Source organism: Lactuca saligna, chromosome 4 (genome assembly GCF_052625555.1).
Source record: "Lactuca saligna cultivar CGN05327 chromosome 4, ASM5262555v1, whole genome shotgun sequence".
NCBI classification, from domain to species: Eukaryota; Viridiplantae; Streptophyta; class Magnoliopsida; order Asterales; family Asteraceae; genus Lactuca; species Lactuca saligna.
In genome coordinates this window covers 118,432,915-118,457,006 of record NC_136420.1, presented here as the reverse complement: position 1 = coordinate 118,457,006, position 24,092 = coordinate 118,432,915, and the positions used below count along the sequence as shown (strand labels likewise).

Here is a 24,092-nt window from a genome sequence, read left to right as displayed (position 1 = left end):
TTTTAATTTGACATAGAGGATCATTTCGAAAAAGTTGTATATTAAAAAAAAAAAACTAGATTATTTTCTTATATTTTAAATTTAAAATGGTAGTTTTATAAATATCTCTTTTTTAAGTTTTTTAATTACTAAATTTTCTTATGGGTCAAGTTGTATTAAATTGGCCGGGCTTTAAATTTATGCTATTTTGCTCCATTTTATATTATTTTAGCTTTACAATTTGCAAAAAAACATTTTCCCTTTCCCTCTTTCATCTTCAATCTCACCAACTTGCACTTCTCTCGATTCGTGCTTTCTCATTCTGCTTCATTTTCAACTTCTTGATTCCTTATAGTAAGTTTTTCGACCTATTCAACCTAACCTCTTCTATTTCCGTCAATTATGTTGAAATTTTGGTGACCCTAATCCCAAATTACAAAAGCAAGAGAGACGATAAATACACTGGTTTTTGTTTGCTTGATTAATGAAGTTGTTCATGCATATTATGTTTAGTTACTAACTCTATATTGTTACGATTGGGAAGTAGAAATTATCACTCTTTTCATTTAGAAAGATCTTTACGCAGTTTTATGTCGGGATTTAGAAATAACAACTGTGAGTCTCGTTCTTTTTCATTGTGTATTAGAGGACATATTTGAAATCTCCTATATGGATTTATGCTTTTTTTTAGGTAGTTTCAACTATCAACTATCAACTATCAATCACCATGGGTGATGAGGAACCAAAGCCTCTGAATTACGTATTAGAGATTGTATTGAAGAAAAGGAAAAGCAATGAGGATTGGGCAAATAGAAGGAAAGAACAACTGAGCAAAGGGTGAAGAAATCTAAAAGCCATAATTTCATTATCAAGAAGTCCGAACAGTTTATCAGAGAATTCCGTGATAAAGTAAACATTTTTTCCCATTTGAAATACTCGTAATTGATTAATTTCACCTCACTAATCCTTTCTTTGCTCAAATTCTTCCCAATTTTAATCGAATCAACAGAGGTTTTTTTTTTAATGATTTTATCCGGGAGGCCGATCTTATGAAAATGAACTATCGTGTAAAAAAACCAATAAAAGCATCCAAATTTCCCCAATCAAAGCTCATTTTCATCATACGCATACAAGGGTATGTCATATCATATGTGACAACACAACAGACTGGATTAACATGACAATGACAAGCATACAAACTCAAATTATTATAACCGCATTTGTTTAGTATTTGTGCTGCTGTTCATTACAAGCAGCCATAAATAAATGTTCAAAACCTAGAAAAAGATCTCAAGTCCTAGAAAAAATAATGAACAGGACAAATGACATATTGACTGAGAAGGTGTAAATATGTTGCGTTGAAGTATGGAAGAAGCTCCCAAAAAGTAGTAATTATTTTATTTTCTCTAATATTTGGGAAACAGTGAATCAACATATTCTTCCAAATCGTTGAATCAAGATACTTTATACATTTCATCATATCAATGGCCGGAGGCTTCTTGTTTCATCTCAAAAAATCATATGAATCACTACGATGAAAAAGGAGTTGTCTTTTGCTAGATCATAGTTTTGGGTGCAATCATATTAGAGAGGTGCTGATTTGGACATTCAAATAATCCAAAGCAAATGAGGAAATCGGTTTCTAGTTCATCAAGAATGTATGATTCGATATATATGCGTTATAGATTTTCTAGGTTAGAATTTTGTAAGCGATCTACCAGATCAGGAACTAGACTAGAGATATAAAAGAAAAAAAAGTTTGAGACTAAATATCTAAACTATCAACTTTTGTAAACTATATGAACCATTTATATAAACTTGTCTTCTTATCAAGAAAACCGAAAAACGTCATACATAGTTATTTCCTTAGTCCCTTTATCTTTTAATTTGTTTCAATTGGTTATCGATTTATTTGTTCTTATTACACCACCCGAGTACATTCCAAGTGGATAAATTGGTATTTGATGTTACATGACGTCTTGGCATTTTGACATTTTATATGACGTAATTTTTTCATTTAGATGTGTTTGACATGACACATACTCATGTTGCACTCACTGTAAGATCCGATATGATAACATTACCCGATTAAAATACAATTTTGATATAATAAATTCTATTGAATAAAATTAAATGATAAATAACTTATCAAACAAAATATATGTTAGTGATTGACTTATTACAAACAAGTTGGCAAGTTGATATAAGTTTTTCCCTTTTATTTATAAGGTCATCGGGTATGATAAGTACATGAGTCGTGTAAGAGGATTTGGCAACCAACTCTATGTGTGAACACCATTCTATCCTTATGTAGTCATGATGTGGTTTAGGCCGGCGACTACATGAATGAGAGAGAGAGAGAGTGTGTGTGTGTGTTACGATAAGTAGTTAATCATACCGTCAACCCTAAAACTAAATATAAAAACATAAGCTTTTCACGACTTTTAATTTGTGTTTAACGCTCCACAGCTAACCGATAAATTAATTTATTTTTTGAGTTTTTTTAAATTATCATGTTTTGCTAATTAAAAAATAATTTATAAGTTAGTTTTTTTTTTAAAAATATGTAGATTAGCTTTTCATTAGCCATTTAAAGAAATTTTAAGTATACCTCTAAATTAATTATAGAAAACATATTCTTTCAAATGTTATTTTATATATTTCTTTTTTTGGAAACGACGAGATATTAATAAACCACAATCTAAAAGAACAAGACATGATAGAAAACAAACAAAACAGACACTACATAATGTCAAACGGAGAGACACCACTCCATGCAAATACAATTAGCTTTATCGAACATTATTTTTTTATCAAACATCAGTTGGCTTTACCAAAATTATTTTTTATCAGCTATTTTTAAACTGTCAGTTAACTTTCCAGCTATTAATCAGGTGTTTATCTAATATATCAAAAGACATGGGAGGCCTTGGTGTAGGGTGTCTTGACTCGGCTAATTTGGCGTTCTTAACAAAATGGTAGTTGAGATTGAAAAACGGGTATAATTCCTTTTGGTTCTCTTGTATTAAGTCAATTCATAATTTAAAGCTTAATGATGGTAGACCAATTGCTAAGAAGTCTATCAAAGGTGTTTGGCTCAATATATCACAAATTGATGGTGAATTTGAAAATATGGGGATTCGGTTTGTTAATCTTTTTAAATGGTTGGTTGGAAAATGAAATATTACTTTCTTTTGGAAGTATCGTTGGTGTGGTAATATTGCCTTCAAAGATGTATTTCCTAATATTTATGCTATTGAGAATAAGAAAGATTGTTGTGTGGATGAGAGAGTAATCATTGTTAATGGCCAAATCTTGAATTACTCATGGGATTGGTCAACGTATATCAGAAGGGGTGTAACGCCCCATCTCTGGTATGTTGTTCCCGTGGCATTTATTTAGAAGTTTTATAGAGGGACTCGACGAGTCTATGGACTGACTCGTTGAGTAGGGTCGAGTTTTCATGCACGTGTTAGTAGGCGGCTCGGCGAGTCCATATTCGGGACTCGGCGAGTCTGCTTGCCAGGATGAAACCCTAAATCCCTGGGTTGCTCGCTATTTAAGCAATGTTATGTGCCCTAAACTCGCCTCCTTCACCCTCAGAGAGAGCTGTGAGAAACCCTAATCCATTCCTTGATTGATTTAAGTGTTTTTGTGTGGATTCTTGAAGGCTTGAAGAAGAAGAAGAAGAAAGGAACAAGGAGAAGTGGTGTAGGGCAAAGATCCAAGGTCAAAATCAGAGTTCATTGAGGTATTTCTCGGAATCCCTCTGTTTTATGCTTAAAAACTTCCATTAGATCATTTCTAAGGCTAGTTTGATGTTTTTTCAAACCTTATAGTTGTGTGGATGCCTTATTAGGTCGGGATATCCATAGATCTGTTCATTTAGGAGTTGTAGAGCCCGGATCTATTGCCTTTTTGAAGTTGCTTTGCATAAGAACCTTAGATCTAGCCTTTATCATGCTTTTTGAGCCTTATAATCTTCATTGACGCTTTTGGACACGTAAAGATAGAATCTTTATGTGATAATGGGACTAAGGAAGCTCAGATCTATAAAGTGTATGCGGTGGTTTTAATCAGAAGCGAGTTTTTAGGATATGCATGCATGTGACTCGGCGAGTCGTTCTTCGGACTCGGCGAGTCCGGTCGCATGTCCCCGATCTTTACCCTTTGAGTGATTCCGAGTGGAGGCCAGTGAGCGGTAGGGTGGACTCAATGAGTCGAAGGGTAGACTCAGTTATGGTGGGACTCGACGAGTTGTTCATACAACTCGTCGAGTCCAAGGCAATCTTCATAGATCGAAGAACAACTCATCGAGTTGTTCATATGGCTCGACGAGTCGGATGCAGATTGTCTGAGTTTTTGAATCGAGAGGGTACTCGTCGAGTCGATGCCATGCTCGACGAGTAGTCACAAGTAGGGTTGAGAAGTGAGATTAGGGACTCGACGAGTTGGCGGCCCAACTCGGCGAGTCGGGTCAACTGTAGGTTGACTTGACCAGGAGAGTTGACTTTGATCAGGGGTATAAGAGTCATCTTACCCAATGCAGTGTTTAGTATCTGATTGTGTGTGTTATGGAATTGTAGCCGGGGAGATACCAGAGCAGCAGCAGTTAGTTTCCAGAGCCGTGCACACAGCAGCCAGTTCACGAGGTGAGTTTCCTTCCAGTAGGAACGGGTCTAAGGCCACAATGCCGGCCCGTTCAGTTAGCCGTAGTTTCTGGACTTCGGTCCAATGCAGTAGTTAGTATGTTTGACGCCTCCGTGGCTCAGACAGGATTTGTGTGCTTATGCTAGTTGATATGTTATGATATGCTGTGTTCAGTCAGTCAGCTTCGGACTTCAGTTCGATGTAGGGGACAAGGTCCCAGTTAGTCAGCTTCGGACTCGGTCCGATGTAGGGGACAAGGTCCCGGTCAGTCAACTTCGGACTTCGGTTCGATGTAGGGGACAAGGTCCCGGCCAGTCAGCTTCGGACTTCGGTCCGATGTAGGGGACAAGGTCCCAGTCAGTCAGCTTCGGACTTCGGTCCGATGTAGGGGACAAGGTTCCAGTCAGTCAGCTTCGGACTTCGGTTCGATGGAGGGGGCAAGGCCCCAATATATGCTTTGTATGTTTATATGGTATGTGGTAGTTTGGGGGAGCTCACTAAGTTTCGTGCTTACAGTTTCAGGATTGGTTTCAGGTACTTCCGCAAGCAAAGGGAAGAGCGCGGGTTGATGGCATCGCACACACCACAACTTTAGCTTTATCCTGGGAGTTGATTCAGTTTCTTGATATGTTTGGATACAGTTATTCTCACAGTATTTTATTATGGTTTTTATTATGTGATACTCAGTTTCGTGGTTTTTGATATAATAAAAGTTGAAATTTTTGGGTCGTTTCAAGTTGGTATCAAAGCCTTGGTTTGAGGGATTCGGATATGCCTCCGGGTGTATCTAAACTCAAACTAAGGGAAAGACAAAAAGATTTTCAAAAAGGAAAAAATGTTTTCAGATGAATTTTGAAAAGCACTTAGAGAGAAAAGAAATTTTTTAAAACAAGATAAAGGTGTGGTGCATGCGATCAGCCGAGCTCAAGTAAGTACTCCCAAACTACCCATACATGTTACTTTATGTTTATCAGTTTTAGTTTCAGTAGAACAGCATGCTAGAATAGGACTAAGGATCTAGGAGGATGCCTTATGTGCCTGCTATATGTGTTCAGCTTCACGAGATCTGCATGCTGGTATTGAAGTAGACAGTAGTAGGATAGCCTGTTAGATTATGCCTGATAGTATGAGCTTAGCATTGTATGCTAGAACAGTATCTCGTTATGAGAATAGATTTGCTTGAGTAAATTCTTGTATCCGAATGTTGCTTGCTTCGTGCTTTGTGGGACTCTGAGTGACGGGAGTTAGTCATTAGGTGAATACGGCACATCGCATGTGACAAGGGTTGAATAATCTCAGAGTGTTGGATTTGGCTTTATTACGAAGCTCTTGTTTGAGTCTAACCGTGGTAGGGACGAGTTCCTTACTCGAAGGATTATCTGAGCCTCATCGCATGTGATGGTATTCAGGTGATGACTAATTATTGATACGAGGAGGCCTTCAGCAGCTGAGGACTGTTTTGAATAGAGTCAGAGGTTTCCCTAGGGCAAGCCTAGGATAAGAGTAGCAGAGATCGGTAGTAGTAGAAGTGACTTGGTGGAGTCAAGGCAGTTCTTGAGGAAAGTACGGATAGATGTGGAAGGTAGTATGGGCCCGTACTACTAAAAGCAGAGGATCCGTACTCGAATCAAGGAAGGCTGAGACAAGACCAGGAAACCAGTATTGGTATCAGTGATCCCTTGAGATATTTCAATTTTCCTGATGTTGCTATGATTTGTTTCAGAATGGTAGTTTTGCGTTCGAGACCAGCAGTCGGCAGTTCAGATGCCGAAGAGGGATCAGGACCAGGAACAGGCCCGGAGGCCGGGCAGTTGGATGAGAAGACCAGAGAGTTTCTTTCTTCTGAGGTTACCCGCATCATACTGGAGCAGACTCCTATGATCTTCGGTTCGATCAAGGAGGGTATTCTAGAGCTGATGGATGAGAGATTGGGTACCTTCCGTGCCGAGATGGCGACCATGATGGGGTCGCGCACACTTACGTTTAGGGAGTTCAGGGCATGTGGAGCTCCAGACTACCATGGGGCGCGGGACCCCATAGCGAGTACGAGATGGTTGGCGGATGTGACCAACGCTTTCCGCACGAGCAGGTGTCCCGAGGGGGACAGGGTTAGATTGGCATCCTGTCTCCTGAAGGACAGGGTACGGGATTGGTGGGAGGAGGTCGGACATACTATTAGAGATGATGCAGTGTTAGATGCCATGACCTGGACCGATTTCTCCACCAGGTTCAGGGCGGAGTTTGCACCGGTTATCGAGGTGCAGCAGTTAGCCAGGGAGTTTCAGGACCTCACCCAGACTACAGAGACAGTGGCGGAGATCACCGTCAAGTTCAGGGAGAGGGCTCTTCTCGTTCCTCGGTATGCAGCTGATGAGGAGATGAAGAAAGCCCGTTATCATGAGATGCTGCGGAGCGATATCCGCCAGTTTGTGAGCCGGTCCAGCTGTAAAACGCTGGATGACATGATTGTAGGGCTCGGGAGAGGGAGATTGACCTTGAGATGGAGAAGAAGAGGAAACCGGAGACGGTTTCAGGTTCAGGAGGTTCGGGCAAAAGGCCCAAGGTTTCAGATCACAGATCCAGGTCTCAGCCGAGCCATGATCGTTGTGGCAGGTGTGGGAAGATGCACGATGGGGTGTGCAAGGCAGGGAGTTCCGGCTGCTTCAAGTGCGGTCAGACTGGGCATTTGAGCAGGGATTGTACGGCTCCTGCTACTGCCGTTGCAGCATCAGATCTGATTTGCTTTCAGTGCAATCAGAGGGGACATAAAAAGTCCCAGTGTCCGAGTTTAGCTGCAGTAGGGAAGGTGGTTGCACCTGCCCCTGCTACCTTGAGGATTACAGATGGCCGGCAGGGCCGAGCCGAGATGCTAGTGGCGAAGAGTAGGGCGTTTCAGATGACAGCTGAGGAGGCGCGAGCGACTCCTGATGTGGTGACGGGTATGTATCTTCCCCTCATCTTTGTATTATTATTGTTTGATTTTTGCTTATGATTATATGTTTTATATAGGGTCGTTCTCTGTGAACGGCATTTCTGCTATGATATTATTCGATTCGGGGGCTACCCGATCATTTGTATCGCTTGCGCTTAGCAAGAGATTTAGTGGAGCTCCAGGGGAGCTGGATTGTCCTCTAGAGGTGGAGATAGCGGATGAAAGGACCGTGAGGGTTGCCAGGGTGCATCGAGGGTGTTCTCTTCAGTTGTTCGACGAGAAGTTTTCAGTGGACATGGTTCCTATTCCCCTGCGAGGGAATAAGGTTATAGTGGGCATGGATTGGCTGAGCCCCAATGGGGCGGTGATTGATTGTGAGAAGCAGTTAGTGAGGGTTCACACTCCCAGTGGGGGAGAGTTAGTGATTCAGGGCGAGAGGCCACAACGCGGACCAACCTTTTGTTCCGCCGCGAGAGTGAGACGTTATTTCCAGCAGGGTTGCGCAGGTTATGTAGCTTATGTCTTGGATACCCGGGAGAAGGGCAAGGCGGCAGTTGATGATGTTCTGATAGTGCGAGATTTTCCGGATGTTTTTCCCGAGAATTTGCCGGGAATACCTCCTGAGAGGCAGGTTGAGTTTAGGATCGACCTGATTCCTGGTGCGGCTCCGATAGCAAAGGCATCGTATCGTCTAGCTCCCCCTGAGATACATGAGTTGTCTACGCAGCTGCAGGAGCTGCTAGACAAGGGTTTCATTCGGCCGAGCAGTTCGCCTTGGGGAGCGCCGATCCTGTTTGTGAGGAAGAAGGATGGGTCGCATCGTATGTGTATAGATTACCGGGAGTTGAATAAGGTAACGGTGAAGAACCGTTACCCACTTCCGAGGATGGATGATTTGTTTGATCAGCTTCAGGGAGCGTCTTGGTTCTCCAAGATTGATCTACGCTCCGGGTATCATCAGATGCGGGTTAGAGGTGAGGATGTGTAGAAGACTGCCTTCAGGACCAGGTATGGTCATTATGAGTTTGTGGTGATGCCATTTGGGCTCACCAATGCTCCATCCGCATTCATAGATCACATGAATCGCGTGTGCAGGCCGATGCTGGATCGGTCTGTGATAGTATTCATAGACGATATCTTGTTGTATTCCAAGACGCAGGAGCAGCACCGAGGAGCACCTGAGGGAGGTGCTGGAAGTTTTGAGGAGGGAGAGACTTTTCGCAAAGTTCTCCAAGTGTGAGTTCTGGTTGCGCGAGGTGCAGTTTCTTGGTCACCTCGTCAACCAGAAGGGTATTTTGGTGGATCCGACCAAGATAGAGGTCGTGATGCAGTGGGAGGTCCCGAAGTCTCCATCTGAGATTCGGAGCTTCCTAGGGTTGGCAGGGTATTATCGGAGGTTCATTCAGGATTTCTCCAAGATAGCGGTGCCGCTCACCCGACTGACCAAGAAGTCGGTGGTATTTCATTGGGGGCCTGAGCAGCAGGCAACGTTCGAGACCCTCAGGCAGAGATTGTGCGAGGCTCCGATCCTTACCTTGCCAGAGGGACTAGAGGACTTCGTAGTCTACTGTGATGCCTCAATCACAGGTATGGGAGCAGTGTTGATGCAGCAAGGCCATGTGATAGCTTACGCCTCGAGGCAGTTGAAGCCTCACGAGACTAACTATCCTACCCATGATTTAGAGCTGGGGGCGGTTGTGTTTGCCCTCAAGATCTGGAGACATTATCTTTATGGGGTCCATTGTACTATCTACACGGATCACAAGAGTTTGAGGTACCTTATGGACCAGCCGAGTCTGAACATGAGGCAGAGGAGATGGTTGGATGTGCTGAAGGATTATGATTGTGAGATCCTTTACCACCCAGGGAAGGCCAACATAGTGGCCGACGCCCTAAGCCGCAAAGTGTCGGCAACCCCTATCAAGGATTTGTGTTTGAGGATGACAGTGATTTCTCCATTGTTGGAGCGGATCAAGGAGGCTCAGGTTGAGGGCCTTAAGGAGGAGAGGCAAAAGTGTGAAAGGATAGTGGGCCGAGTATCTTCGTTTGATTATGACAGTCGGGGATTTCTGACGCTTCATGGGAGAGTGTGGGTACCGTACTGGGGTGGGGTACGTCAGGTGTTGATGGATGAGGCTCATAAGTCTCGATTTTCTATCCACCCTGGGGCGACGAAGATGTATAGGGATCTTCGACCCAATTATTGGTGGCCCTGCATGAAGCGGGATGTTGCTTGGTATGTTGAGAGATGCCTGACCTGCAGGAAGGTCAAGGCGGAGCACCAGAGGCCTCACAGCAAGATGCAGCCGTTAGACATTCCTGTGTGGAAATGGGAGGACATCACCATGGATTTTATCACCAAGCTTCCCAGGACCGCACGAGGAGTAGATTCGATATGGGTAGTAGTGGATCGGTTGACGAAGAGTGCTCATTTTATCCCGATCCAGGAGAGTATATCGGCAGAAAAGTTAGCCGATATCTATGTGCGTGAGATCGTGGCACGTCATGGAGTGCCGATTTCAGTGGTGTCAGACCGAGATATCCGCTTTACATCCAGATTCTGGAAGCGGTTTCACGACGATATGGGTACTCGTCTTCATTTCAGCACCGCTTTCCACCCTCAGACGGACGGCCAGAGTGAAAGGACGATTCAGACTCTCGAGGACATGCTCCGGGCATGTGTTTTAGACTTCGGTGGCAGTTGGGATACGTATCTTCCGTTAGCGAAATTTTCGTATAACAACAGTTATCATGCGAGCATTGATCGACCTCCCTTTAAGATGCTTTATGGGAGGAAGTGTAGGACCCCGATTTGTTGGGGCGAGGTTGGTCAGCGAGTCGTTGGGAGCACGGAGGTGGTGATCAAGACGACTGAGTTGATTCAGTAGGTCCATAGTAGACTGCAGACTGCGCAGAGTCGGCAGAAGAGCTACGCCGACAGGAGGCGTTCTGACTTGGAGTTCCGGGTGGGCGATATGGTCCTTCTGAAGGTCTCACCCTGGAAGGGTGTCATCAGGTTTCGGAAGAGGGGAAATCTGGGTCCCAGGTTCATTGGTCCTTTCAGGGTTTTGGCCCGGGAGGGTCCGATTGCTTATCGGTTGGATCTTCCGGTAGAGCTTAGTCAGATTCACAACACTTTCCATGTGTCTCAATTAAGGAAGTGTTTGGTGGATGAGTCAGCAGTTGTTCCCCTAGAGGATATTCAGGTTGATAGCAGCCTGAATTATATTGAGAGGCCGGTCGTGATTCTGGACCGGAAGACAAAGACCTTGAGGAACAAGGCAATTCAGTTAGTGAAGGTGCAATGGCAGCACCGGAAGGGGTCTGAGTGGACGTGGGAGGCTGAAGAGGAAATGAGAGAGCACTACCCGGAGTTATTTGCAGATTCAGCCATAACAGACTTCGAGGACGAAGTCTGAGACAAGTGGGGGAGAACTGTAACGCCCCATCTCTGGTATGTTGTTCCCGTGGCATTTATTTAGAAGTTTTATAGAGGGACTCGACGAGTCTATGGACTAACTCGTCGAGTAGGGTCGAGTTTTCGTGCACGTGTTAGTCGGCGACTCGGCGAGTCCATATTCGGGACTCGGCGAGTCTGCCTGCTAGGATGAAACCCTAAATCCCTTGGTTGCTCGCTATTTAAGCAATGTTATGTGCCCTAAACTCGCCTCTTCACCCTCAGAGAAAGCTGTGAGAAACCCTAATCCATTCCTTGATTGATTTAAGTGTTTTTGTGTGGATTCTTGAAGGCTTGAAGAAGAAGAAGGAGAAAGGAACAAGGAGAAGTGGTGTAGAGAAAAGATCCAAGGTCAAAATCAGAGTTTATTGAGGTATTTCTCGGAATCCCTCTGTTTTATGCTTAAAAACTTCCATTAGATCATTTCTAAGGCTAGTTTGATGTTTTTTCAAACCTTATAGTTGTGTGGATGCCTTATTAGGTCGGGATATCCATAGATCTGTTCATTTAGGAGTTGTAGAGCCCGGATCTATTGCCTTTTTGAAGTTGCTTGCATAAGAACCTTAGATCTAGCCTTTATCATGCTTTTTGAGCCTTATAATCTTCATTGACGCTTTTGGACACGTAAAGATAGAATCTTTACGTGATAATGGGACTAAGGAAGCTCAGATCTATAAAGTGTATGCGGTGGTTTTGATCAGAAGCGAGTTTTTAGGATATGCATGCATGTGACTCGGTGAGTCGTTCTTCGGACTCGGCGAGTCCGGTCGCATTTCCCCGATCTTTACCCTTTGAGTGATTCCGAGTGGAGGCCAGTGAGCGGTAGGGTGGACTCAGTGAGTCGAAGGGTAGACTCAGTTATGGTGGGACTCGACGAGTTGTTCATACAACTCGGCGAGTCCAAGGCAATCTTCATAGATCGAAGAACAACTCATCGAGTTGTTCATATGGCTCGACGAGTCGGATGCAAATTGTCTGAGTTTTTGAATCGAGAGGGTACTCGTCGAGTCGATGCCATGCTCGACGAGTAGTCACAAGTAGGGTTGAGAAATGAGATTAGGGACTCGACGAGTTGGCGGCCCAACTCGACGAGTCGGGTCAACTGTAGGTTGACTTGACCAAGAGAGTTGACTTTGATCAGGGGTATAAGAGTCATCTTACCTAATGCAGTGTTTAGTATCTGATTGTGTGTGTTATGGAATTGTAGCCGGGGAGATACCGGAGCAGCAGCAGTTAGTTTCCAGAGCCGTGCACACAGCAGCCAGTTCACGAGGTGAGTTTCCTTCCAGTAGGAACGGGTCTAAGACCACAATGCCGGCCCGTTCAGTTAGCCGTAGTTTCTGGACTTCGGTCCAATGCAGTAGTTAGTATGTTTGACGCCTCCGTGGCTCAGACAGGATTTGTGTGCTTATGCTAGTTGATATGTTATGATATGCTGTGTTCAGTCAGTCAGCTTCGGACTTCAGTTCGATGTAGGGGACAAGGTCCCAGTCAGTCAGCTTCGGACTCGGTCCGATGTAGGGGACAAGGTCCCGGCCAGTCAGCTTCGGACTTCGGTTCGATGTAGGGGACAAGGTCCCGGCCAGTCAGCTTCGGACTTCGGTCCGATGTAGGGGACAAGGTCCCAGTCAGTCAGCTTCGGACTTCGGTCCGATGTAGGGGACAAGGTTCCAGTCAGTCAGCTTCGGACTTCGGTTCGATGGAGGGGGCAAGGCCCCAATATATGCTTTGTATGTTTATATGGTATGTGGTAGTTTGGGGGAGCTCACTAAGTTTCGTGCTTACAGTTTCAGGATTGGTTTCAGGTACTTCCGCAAGCAAAGGGAAGAGCGCGGGTTGATGGCATCGCACACACCACAACTTTAGCTTTATCCTGGGAGTTGATTCAGTTTCTTGATATGTTTGGATACAGTTGTGATACAGTTATTCTCACAATATTTTATTATGGTTTTTATTATGTGATACTCAGTTTCGTGGTTTTTAATATAATAAAAGTCGAAACTTTTGGGTAGTATTTTTGGGTCGTTTCAAGGGGAAAGGAAACCCAACATCTTTTTGAATTTATTGGATCATTTGGTTGATTTTCGGTTTGCTATTGGAGATGACAGATGGATTTGGGGAGGTACCGAGGGTGATGTCTTCTCTGTTAGCAACATTAGAAGCCTGTTAACAAAGCATTCCAACAGGGGCGGCATCATGGAGTTTTTTAAGTGGGTTAAATGGGTTCCACTAAAAGTCAGTTGTTTTGTTTGGAGGTTAATTCAAAACAAGATTCCGATATTTTTAAACCTTCAAGGCGTGGTATTGATTTGTCTTCCTACCTTTGTCCCTTTCGTCAAGAAGTTGAGTTTAGATCATGTTTTCTTCTCCTGTTTTAGTTTTGCTCTGGTTCTTTGGAATTGATTGTCGAGATGGTTTACTCTTATTGTTAGGCTGCCGAACTCTTGTGATGACTTGATGGAGCTTCTCAAATCAACTACCGGGAGTAAAAAGGTGAGGAAGCTGATGTCATCTTAGTTTACACCACTCTTTGGTTGATTTGGAAGACAAGGAACGCTTGGATTTTCATAAATAAGAGGCGGGCGATCGTATTTACGGCCGATGATATTAGCTTAATTACTTTTAATTGGATTAAAAATAGATCAAATCGTAATTCTTTAAGTTGGCAAGCTTGAAACTTCTCAGCCTATTTAGATTGTTTTTTTGTAATTAAGGTCAATTTTCTCGCTTGTCTGTTGTTTCTCTTTGTCTTAGCATTGTGTCAAAATGCTGACGTGTAGATTTGAAGAATGGAAGTCAAAGTCAAACATTTTGGTTAGAAATTGCAGTTTGCCCTAAATTGTAGCACAGATGGAAACTGGGGACGATTGGTTAGCCTACGACAAGCTCCAACACTTTCTTCTCTGTTTCTCCATCACCTTCATTTCCTCCTCCCTCGCATCACGGACCCCATACGCTCTCCTACGTCGCCGGAGCATCTCACTAGGTTGCATCCTATCACTCCTCGTCGGCGCCGCCAAAGAGCTCGCTGACGAGCTAGGTTTCTTCAAATCAGCCGGCGCCTCCGCCAAAGACGCCGTCGCCGACATCGTTGGCGTCATCGTTGCAGCTCTCGTTCTTTCTCTCTGCAACATCTTCTCTTTCCGCCACGATAGATCCGTGACTCTAGGGCAAACACGAGGAATCGAAATGGCTTGATTCAGATATCTGATAAGGCATCGTTACTCCCAATTTACCCATCGATCATTCAGGTTCTCACTTCGTTTTCTTCCCTGAATTTGCATCGCTTTTCTTGGTGATTTAATTGGTAGATCTGTATATCTGTATTACTTAGAAAAAATTGAGGCAGTATATATGATTATTGAAGTTCTGCTCTCTCTTTCCAATTGAAGAGAACTAACTTGATTAAATTCTTCCCATTGCAAAGTAGGGAGATGTAGTACACTAACATTGATCTGAAACTTGCAATTAACTCGAGAGAGTGTTCATAGGACAAATGAATGCTGGTGACTTGGATTAAATTGTATTACAAATGGTTCTGTGTCTGTTTGTTTTAAGACTCAATATTGGCTTATTAATGATTTAAAAAACAGAGTCTTAAAGAAATTTTGTGATATTATCATTGATTAGATCATATAACAACTGAATTTACGCTTACAAAAATAAGTTGAAGTTCAAGTTTTGTCTTTCTTTATGTTTGATTTTAAAAACAATTTAAGATGATATGTCAGCATGCAAATAAGTACTCAACAGCCTTTCTATTTTTCAGGAAAAAGGTAGTGTAAGTTATCTGGTTACAACACAAATGACCATGATCGATGGTTCTATATTCTTTTTATTGAGGCATTTTAACAAGCTTCTAATATTCTTTTTATTCAGACATTTTAACAAACAAACATCTTGAATGCATAAATCAATCGACGAACTTAATGCTTTTTAATATATAAATGCAAATCACCTGAGATCATGTATGTATAGACAGAAAATAAATTATCAACTTAAGGATATTTTTCTAAAATTTATATAAAACTGGCGGGAGTTATATTAAATTTGTCATACTTTGCTTCCAATTCTCTTTGATTGTTCGTTCTGAAATTCCTATCAGCGTCACAATCAACTTTGTCGCACTTTACATATTTTTTGCCATATGAGGGGAATATGTTGCCATGAAACTTATTTTTTTTAAACAACTTTAAATAAAAATCTAAATTTTCATTAATATAAGACTAAAATACATTTAAAAAACACCTAATAAAAACATAATAATAATGAACTTACTAATAAAAATGAAAGGTAAAAATTACACATGTTCGGATTTCACTATCAAAGCCATGACACGTCCTTCTCCGATGTTGTGAATCGCATTTTAAATTATTGTTCAGCTCTATCCCATAACAAATTTATTATACACCTGTATGCTACACGGTAAACAAAATAAAATAAAATAGATTATAAAAATAGTAATCATTAATTAATAATTATATTGCAACTTGACATTTTAGTTAGAATTCCAACTAGCTACTATCAAAAAACAAATAATAACTCCATCATACAAACCACTGGATATCGATCCACAAGAGGGTATGAAAACGAAAAGTGGAAAAATAAGTCAAGTGGGGTGGGTACCTGTCTTTCTATAATCCATGTGCTTCATAGAGACCATTAAAATCATAAGATTATAAACATAAATTTATATACATTGACAAAATTACCCTTAGTTGATATATTTGAAGTCTAAGCTACTAATAACCTCTTCAAACATTCATTTGACAAAACTGCCCATAGATGCTTTATTTTGAGAGCAACCACACAAATGAGAAAAAATGATTTTCTATTATCCATGAATCACTTAGTCTAAGATTTGTCGGCATAATCCAAACACACAAATGAACAAAAACTCAATTAAGAGGCCTCAAATTAAACTTAAATTATCTTATTAACAAAAATTAACAAATTAAATTTGCTTTTTTAACAAGCATGATAAAATATTGACTACTAACAATTAAGAATTAACAATAAACAAATAATTTTCAACAAACCCTAATTTACAATTAACGATCACCCAACTAACAAACACTATGAATCAACAAATAACAATTACTGCTAAAAAAATATAGAGTAAGTTGCAGGTATAGTTTCCAACAAAAGGAGATGAAGGGCGTGTTTGGCAAAAGTAGTTGTTAGCTGGAAGCGGATAACTAGTAGCGGGTAGCTGCTAGCGTGAAACTGTAACTTTTATTTGTTATATGAATGTTTAGCAAAAGTAGCTATAAGCTTTTGAAATATATAAAATTAAATAAAAGGACAATTGATAACAAATAAATAAATAAATAAATATATTTTTAAGGATAATTATGGAAATTGATTTCAAAATCTCATTAACGTTTTGTTAAACGCTACATGAAGTAACTTTTATATTTGGAGCGTCTTGTTTAAATTAAAAGTTAAACGCTCGTACTACCAAACGAAACTTTTTGTTTAAACTAGAACGTTTTGTTAAAAGCTAAAAACTAGAAGCTCTCAAACCCTTCCAAAAGCTCCGTATCAAACACACCCGAAGACTTTTCTAGATCCAAATCAAGAAGATTGGGAAAATAGTTAAAATTGATGTTGATCATCACACGCTTTCAAGGCGTTGAATCAAAAAAATAACATGTTTAAATCGTTTACCTTTGATTCGTTGATTTTAGCCTATAAATACTGGGCATACTCTTTAAGCTTCGTGGCCGCATCTATCAAGTGAGTCAAACAGTTTTATTCGCAACACCAAGATCCACTCACCACAATCCAAATATTGCATGTTTAAAAAGACCTGCGACATTTTGCAAGAACAAACTAATCATATATTTATCTTTAGAAGAAGCACAAGTTCCAACCAAATTATTGACATAATGTAAAAGAAGAAATGTGAATTCAATCAACGAAAAGTTACGGTGTTGTCAAAACCCTATGTATTTACATCATAGATGCCTAGTTAATATCATTCTGAAACCTCAACATTAAGAAAGAAAGTCATGGGTGAAGAACCATAAGTAATCGGATTCCTTCATGTCAGTTTCAAAAATGGTTGCAGCAGGGAAGTAGAATAAAATCGAAACCCTAAATTTATTGAATATTTGGGACGTAGATGAGATCTAGGAATCATTTAAAATTGATTGCATAATTGTTGCCGAGATTTTGGAGAAGATTAAATTCCTCCTCATATAATTAGCTTTGTAGTTGTAAAGTCCTTATCCCTAGCTGGGAAGAGGTACTGGGTTTAATACCCACGTGGGGTCAGAGGTCGGAAGTTCAATCTCTGCAAAACACAATTTGGATGCCTCTAAAACTTGTGCCACATCTGGGAAAAAATTTCCTTGGAAACCCTGTGGGGCTGGGTTTTCCCTGTAAAGGAGCTCGAACCCGGAGTGCTCGTTAAAATATGCGCGCAGGCTTCCGTTTAATCATTTGTAGTTTCCAAAAAAAAAGATAGACACAGAAGAGAGTTTGAGCAGGAAAAAGAGGATATTGGTAAATGTAAATTCTAATCCTCTTTCCTGTTTAATCATAGGAAGAAGCCAAAATTAAGAGTCTTTTATTTTATTAGATAGGTAAAGGTAAATTCTAATCCTCTTTCCTGTTTTACCTGCAAAAAAAAAAAAAAAAAAAAAAAAAAAAAAAAAAGCAATTATCAAACCTAAATAAAACCTAGAAGAAACCAAACATCAAGAAATCAAAAATTAACCTTTCTTAACCTCAAGAAGTATACAAACTGTATTGTGCCATGAATTACAACACAAATTGTAACTTAACATACAACTACCATATTTTCTTTCTTTCTTTTCTTTTTTTATTTTTTTTATTTTTTTATTTTTTTAAATTTTTAAACAAATTCCATAGCGCTGTCAATTCTCAACACCTAAACCATATAAAACACCAGCATATTTCTCCAATGAACCGCTAAAGAAGTTCTCTTTAAGCTTCCTGAAAGTAGAAGAAGTAAGCAAACTATCTGAACCTGCTTGATGACAAATCCCAATTCTTTCAACCTCCAACAGTTCAGCAAGCTTGTTCAAACCTCCATGAAGACTGTTACAGAACTTCATCAAATGCTTGATGTCGTATATGGTTGGAAAATACATATTAATCAAATTGAAGAACCCTGATTGTGTATCGGGAAGATTCTTGCATGTCAACACCTTCAACAAATAACCAAAATCATAACCGGAGTGGAAGGTTACCCAATACACACTATCATTCAAAACAATGCCTGACGACATCAACAGTTCCCCGAATCTCCGTGCATTGATTCCCGTTTCGTTGTTTTTCTTGAAATCTATGCCGCTCTCTCTCAAAAGCTCAACGGAATCGTTTGCAAAAACATCTTCATTCACATTGAATTCCCGGAAATTGAATTGCCATATACACTGTTTATCCGTTCCGCAGGTTGGTAAATTACCTTCTTCGTCGGAGAACGTTAGCCCTAGTTGAATCAATTTCAGCATGTCGACGTTGTCTTTTAATGTCTGGTAATGATAATCGTTGCTGTTTTTGAAATTACCAACCGGACGAAGAACGATTCCAGGAAACTCGGTGTCCATTGCTATGTAAGGAAAATCGTCAACGATATTACGAATCAATGCGAATTCTTCTTCCAGATTGTCATTCCACACCTCTCGAATCTGAATCGAATCGCTTTTTGCTAAAAGCGACATCTCTCGACACGATTATCGAATTATTTCTCAAGATCGATTGTAGGAATAGAACCTACGTTACGAAAAAAGGCCTTCGAAATCGATCCAGATCTAGAACGTATTAGACAGCAACAAAGATCATCATCCGCTCGTAATTCAAAAAGAAAAAAAAAAAAAGGAGAGATATGGAGATGAGATAGTTACCGGAAAATGGTTGCGAAACGGAGATGTAATGGATTGATATTGAAATAATATCTCAAGCGGCAAGGCAATTAGGTATGAACGGAGATTACTTAGGGTTTGTTATTGAACGGCGGTGAGAGGAGCGTTAGCCTTTTCTCTGTCCTCACCTCCTTCACTACGATCTACAGAAAGAGAGAAGGAGAAAAGACAGCACCATTAGAGACTGAAAATGGAGAAATTTTAAAGGGGGGAAGGGGGAAGAGAGAGAGAGAGAGAAAAGGGAAGGAGAGAGTGAGTACCAGTTGTAAATTGATATGGACTTGCAGAAATTTTGTGGCCATGCTAAAAATAAACATACGCCCACCGCCTTTATCTTTGAATTAATTATTTTATATTGCAGATATTTAGGGCCTAATTTCGGAACATATAACAAATTCAATGTCCCTTCAATTCTCCCTTTCTTGCTTTTTTTTTTTTTTTTTTATTTTATTTTTTTTTATTTTTTTTATTACGAATAGAATAAATCTATCATTTTCTATGAAATCAAAACAAATCGTCGACATGTGTGTCAATTGTTATGTACTATGATTAGTTTCGTAAGATGTATTTTTAAAATAATTTTTTAATAAAGTCGTTAGGTTAGTTTATATATTTTTTATAAAACTTCAAAAATGGTCTCTGTGGTTTCTGAAAATATCAAGTTTAGTCCTTAAGTTTAAAAAACCTTACGGATCATCCCTGTGGTTTCAAAACTTTTAACAAATGGTCCTTTTTGTTAACTTCGTTAGCTTTTGGTCGTTAAGTGAAGGACATTTCGGTCATTTCACTACTACAGGGACCATTTATGAAGTTTTGTCTTATTTAAAAAGTATAAATATTTATTTATTTAATATAAAGGGGGACCACCCATCTCTCTCTATGTGTGTGTGCATGCTTGTGTGTGTGTGTATGAGAGAGAGAGAGAGAGTCTTCTTCCTAAAAAGAACACACCTTTTTAAAAAACTTTGAAGCAAAATTATCAAAGTAAATGGATTCGAACTCTAATTTCATATCCAACTTTAATTTCATATCTAATTTCATATACAAACTTAAACATCTCTCTCTACCATGTTCATCTTCATCTAATCATCATCTTCGTTATGGAGAAGCTGTGAAACAAGAAACAGCCAGCTTGGGGTGTGAACAAATTAATGTCATTGGGGCATTTCCACAAACAGTTGGTGTGCAACTTAAGAAAATCACCATGAAATCCTTGTTTTTACTTCTAATTGAAATCCAAATTTGAGCTGAGCTCAATACATACAGATGTATAATCAAAGAAATTGAAAATATACACATAAACCCACCTTCTCTCTCAATCCTAATCCATGAAAGCCTCCTGATTCCAATAACTATTGCACCAGAACCGGTACCTAAATCCACCCACAAACCTTCATTCAATTCTTGACTCTGCTTGATCACATCTTCCAGCAGATCGATTATCAACTCGGTTTCAAGCCTTGGAATCAGATCACCTTCTTCGACACTCGGAACCAAATCCCCCATAAAGAGTAAAGATCACCCAAGTAAGCTCTTAATTGCAAAATAGTGTTGTGTTTGGAGTCTTTGAGGGTTAGTAATGGTTTTGGGTTTTCTAAAGCATCTTCGATCAGCCAATTAAGTTCTCTGTGTAAACTTTTAAAGTTTGGTCCGTTATCTGAATCTATGAAAGATGAACTGACAGATGACACTAAGGTGTTCGCCTAATTCGGCCATTGTTGCAGGTCAGATAAGGTTCCGCTGAAGGTGGGTGGTCGGAGAAATAAGGGGGACGTTAGGGTTTAAGACATTAGGTGCATGGTAAACGAAAACTGATGAAGAAGGAAACATAGCGATTGGGGGTTCTTGGTGTGAATGTAGTTGAGAGAGAAGAGTGTCGTGGCAAGCTTGAGAGATTCAAAACCCATATGAAATCAAGCTTGTTGAAATATGAATTTATGCGGGGTTGCTTCAAATCGGAAAAGGATGCTCTCTTTCTATGTATGAAGAGTAAGAATTGAGTGATGTTTTGGAGTTTATGATGAAGTGAAGAAGGAGGGAGGAGATCAAAAGAGTGTGTTCTTTTTTGGAAGAAGACATACAGGGAGAGAGAGAGAGAGAGAGAGAGAGAGAGAGAGAGAGAGATGGGTGGGTGGGTGGGCCCCCTTTATATTAAATAAATAAATATTTTAAATAAGACAAAACTTCATAAATGGTCACTGTAGCAGTGAAATGACCAAAATGTCTTTCACTTAACGACCAAAAGCTAACGGAGTTAACGAAAATGACCATTTGTTAAAAGTTTTGAAACCACAGGGACGATCCGTGAGGTTTTTTGAACTTAGAGACTAAACTTGATATTTTCGAAAACCACATGAACCATTTTTGAAGTTTTGTCTATGTTTTTTAAGAATTTTTCGATAAAATTATTATATTGTAGGTTAATTTACGGTGTAATCTTAATAATAAATTTTGTTTATAAAAGAAAAAAGATAGAATAACAGCTAAAACTTTGAAATATATTTTTTGATTGATTTTTTTATAGATTTAATCAATATTTCGTCTTTATCATAACTCGGTCAAAATATTAGGTTAGTTTTATTTTAGGTTGGTTTTCGGTATAATCTTAAAACTTTAAAATTTTCGATAAAGTCGTTGTATTTTAGGTTAATTTATGGTGTAATTTCAAAATTAAATTTCGTTTATATATATATATATATATATATATATATATATATATATATATATATATATATATATATATATATATATATATATATATATATATATATATATACACACACAATAAACAACTAAAACTTTGAAATAATTTTTTTGTTTGGTTTTCACAAGTTTGGTCAGTATTCTGTTTTTTTTAACTCGGTCAAAATATTATGATTTTTTTTGAAGATTGTGTTATTTTTAACCAATAATCAAAATATTGAAATTTTTTCAAAATATTACCCTTGAACTAATGTATATTTCTATTAACAAATCATTTTTAAACATAACATATCCTTTTTATTATAAACAAAAGAAATACAGTCGTTTCTAATTTCTAAAAATGAAAATGTTGACCGAGTGCTCTCCCTCATATTGTTTGTTTCAACTTCAAACTATCGATGTAGGTGTCATGGTGGGGATGCATTATATATGTGTTTCTTTGATGTTGATGTTTCTCTTATGTTATTTAACCTAACTATCAACTAACCTTTAAACCTTAACTATCATTCAAGGTTGACTTTTTCACTCTCGGTGGATGTGTCTTATCCGATGGTTATTATCCAGATTGGATGTAGTTAGTTTAAAGAACATAAGAGGAATACCAGTGTAACATCCTAAGAAATTCAAGTCAATTTAAAACTTTTTAAAACATTTAAAACCATTAAGTTAGTACAATTTGTTTTCAAAATAGTTCAAGCATCAAAGTATCCCCATAATCAATTCATGAAAATATAAGGAGGTGCACAATCATGCCTTCGCCTTCCCGCGATCATCAGAAGTACCTGAAACATAATCAACAATCGTAAGCTCGAAGCTTAGTGAGTTTCCCCAAGATACCATCGCCGTACAAATATAACCATAGCATATAACATATACATAACAACATGCATATTGAGCCTTCAGCTTGACTGAACCGCCTCGCAGGGCCTACAGCCTATCTGGACCGCTCCCAAGCCTTCGGCATGACTGAACCACATTGCAGGGCCTACAGCCTAATTGGACAGCTCGTCGGATATCTTGGCCTACAAAACAAAGCAGGACCGCCTCAACCCAACACCAAATCAAACAAACATGTGCACATAATATCATACGCTAACTCATATCATATAACAGCCAAATCGATCTAATATATCACTAATCATAACATCCCAAAAATAGGGATACAAACCCTACCGGTCACTAGCATAACATCATCCTATAACCAGGACACTGACCTAACCAAGTCACTAAGCATAAGCATATCACCATCCTAACGACCATGATGTAATAAATAAACATATCATGCCATAACCATATACAATCCATAAGGGCCAGTCTTGGTGCCTTAGACCCTATTGATATAATGAGGATAACTCACCTCAAAATGCTGAAGTCCCTTAGACACAATTTCAGCTGTTGGATGACGGATTCCCGAACTGTCAATATCAAAACATCACCCAATTAATAATTGGGTCCCAACACATAACCACAAGTTCATGGAGTAACATGCTACATTACCCCCACCTTGGCTTGATTCAAGCGGCGGCAACCGGAGGACAACCACCATTTCACGGTGGCATGTAGCAGGCGGCAACAGGAGGACATGGAATGAGACAGCCGTTCGGAACGGTGGTCTTCCTTGGCTTTGTACGATGTGAAACAACATCCAAAACACAACCATCCCCGCGGTGACTCATGCCACTTGGAGGGAAGAAATGATGGAGCAGCCTCCTTTGTTGGTGGTTCAAGCGGCGGCGGCGAAGAGGAGTTCTCATGAGCAACGACTCCTGCAATGCAAGCAATATTGGTTTCACGGTGTTAAGATGGACAAGATGTGGTTACTCCAGTGGTTGGGGCTTCGACCGATCGGAGATACAAGAGAGAGTTGGGGTGGTGACGGCGGCTGGAAGGATGGTGGCATAAGGTGGCAGCTGGAGCTTACACTATTTGGGTTAGGGTTACCAATTGTAACAGTTATATACCCACTTCACAAAAATTTGCCCCATGATACCATATTTGGTCCTTCATTCTTCCTTTTCTTTCATATTGAATCCAAACGTTACCAAAAGGCCAGTCAATGACAAATTCTTCTCAAATTAAGTCCAACATTTACTCTTTAATCCCTGTTTCCACAAATTCTTTCCATAATGAGTCCGACAGTTACCAATTACACTTTGCCTTCTACAATCCTCTTCAAAATAAATCCTCAAACTACACTTTAACCCCAAAACTCTAAATCATGACATTTGGATATAAAATAATAATAAATTTACATTTCGGGGTTCCAGATTTAGCATTTACTTATTTTATTTTAAATGGGATATTACAACCAATACTGGAATAACACCCACATAGCGAATCTCACCATGACATCCATAACAACACATAAGAGGAATGTAGAGGGTTTGAAGTTGTCAGCAAGCAATGTAAAGGAAGGTAGTTAGTCACATTTTCATTCTTAGAAATTATTAACAACTGTATTTTTTTTGTTTATAAT

The 24,092-nt window shown here is 39.8% G+C and overlaps 2 protein-coding genes, 1 long non-coding RNA gene and 1 pseudogene across 4 annotated transcripts; 2 read left to right on the top strand and 2 right to left on the bottom strand.

The window, feature by feature from the left end:
* The first annotated feature begins 201 nt into the window (after positions 1-201).
* LOC145038772 (uncharacterized) lies at positions 202-1,003 on the top strand. Its single transcript, XR_013679559.1, has 2 exons — positions 202-333; positions 671-1,003. It is a non-coding gene; the product is annotated as an uncharacterized LOC145038772 (long non-coding RNA).
* A 12,832-nt stretch (positions 1,004-13,835) lies between these two features.
* On the top strand, positions 13,836-14,624 carry LOC145042682 (uncharacterized). Its single transcript, XM_078991142.1, has one exon. The coding sequence runs from the start codon at positions 13,869-13,871 to the stop codon at positions 14,214-14,216; it is 348 nt and encodes a 115-aa protein (XP_078847268.1). The 5' UTR covers positions 13,836-13,868; the 3' UTR covers positions 14,217-14,624.
* A 3,098-nt stretch (positions 14,625-17,722) lies between these two features.
* LOC145042681 (putative CCR4-associated factor 1 homolog 7) lies at positions 17,723-19,262 on the bottom strand. 2 transcript variants are annotated; one of them, XM_078991141.1, is made up of 3 exons: positions 19,174-19,262; positions 18,896-19,056; positions 17,723-18,802 (listed from the first exon to the last, which is right to left on the bottom strand). In XM_078991141.1, the coding sequence occupies exon 3, from the start codon at positions 18,710-18,712 to the stop codon at positions 17,903-17,905; it is 810 nt and encodes a 269-aa protein (XP_078847267.1). In that variant the 5' UTR covers positions 18,713-18,802; positions 18,896-19,056; positions 19,174-19,262; the 3' UTR covers positions 17,723-17,902. The 2 variants fall into 2 exon arrangements, with proteins under 2 accessions (XP_078847267.1, XP_078847266.1); XM_078991140.1 differs by lacking the exon at positions 19,174-19,262 and having other exon boundaries at positions 18,896-19,162.
* Positions 19,263-20,011: 749 nt separating this feature from the next.
* LOC145040084 (uncharacterized) lies at positions 20,012-23,276 on the bottom strand (annotated as a pseudogene).
* Between the last annotated feature and the right edge of the window lie 816 nt (positions 23,277-24,092).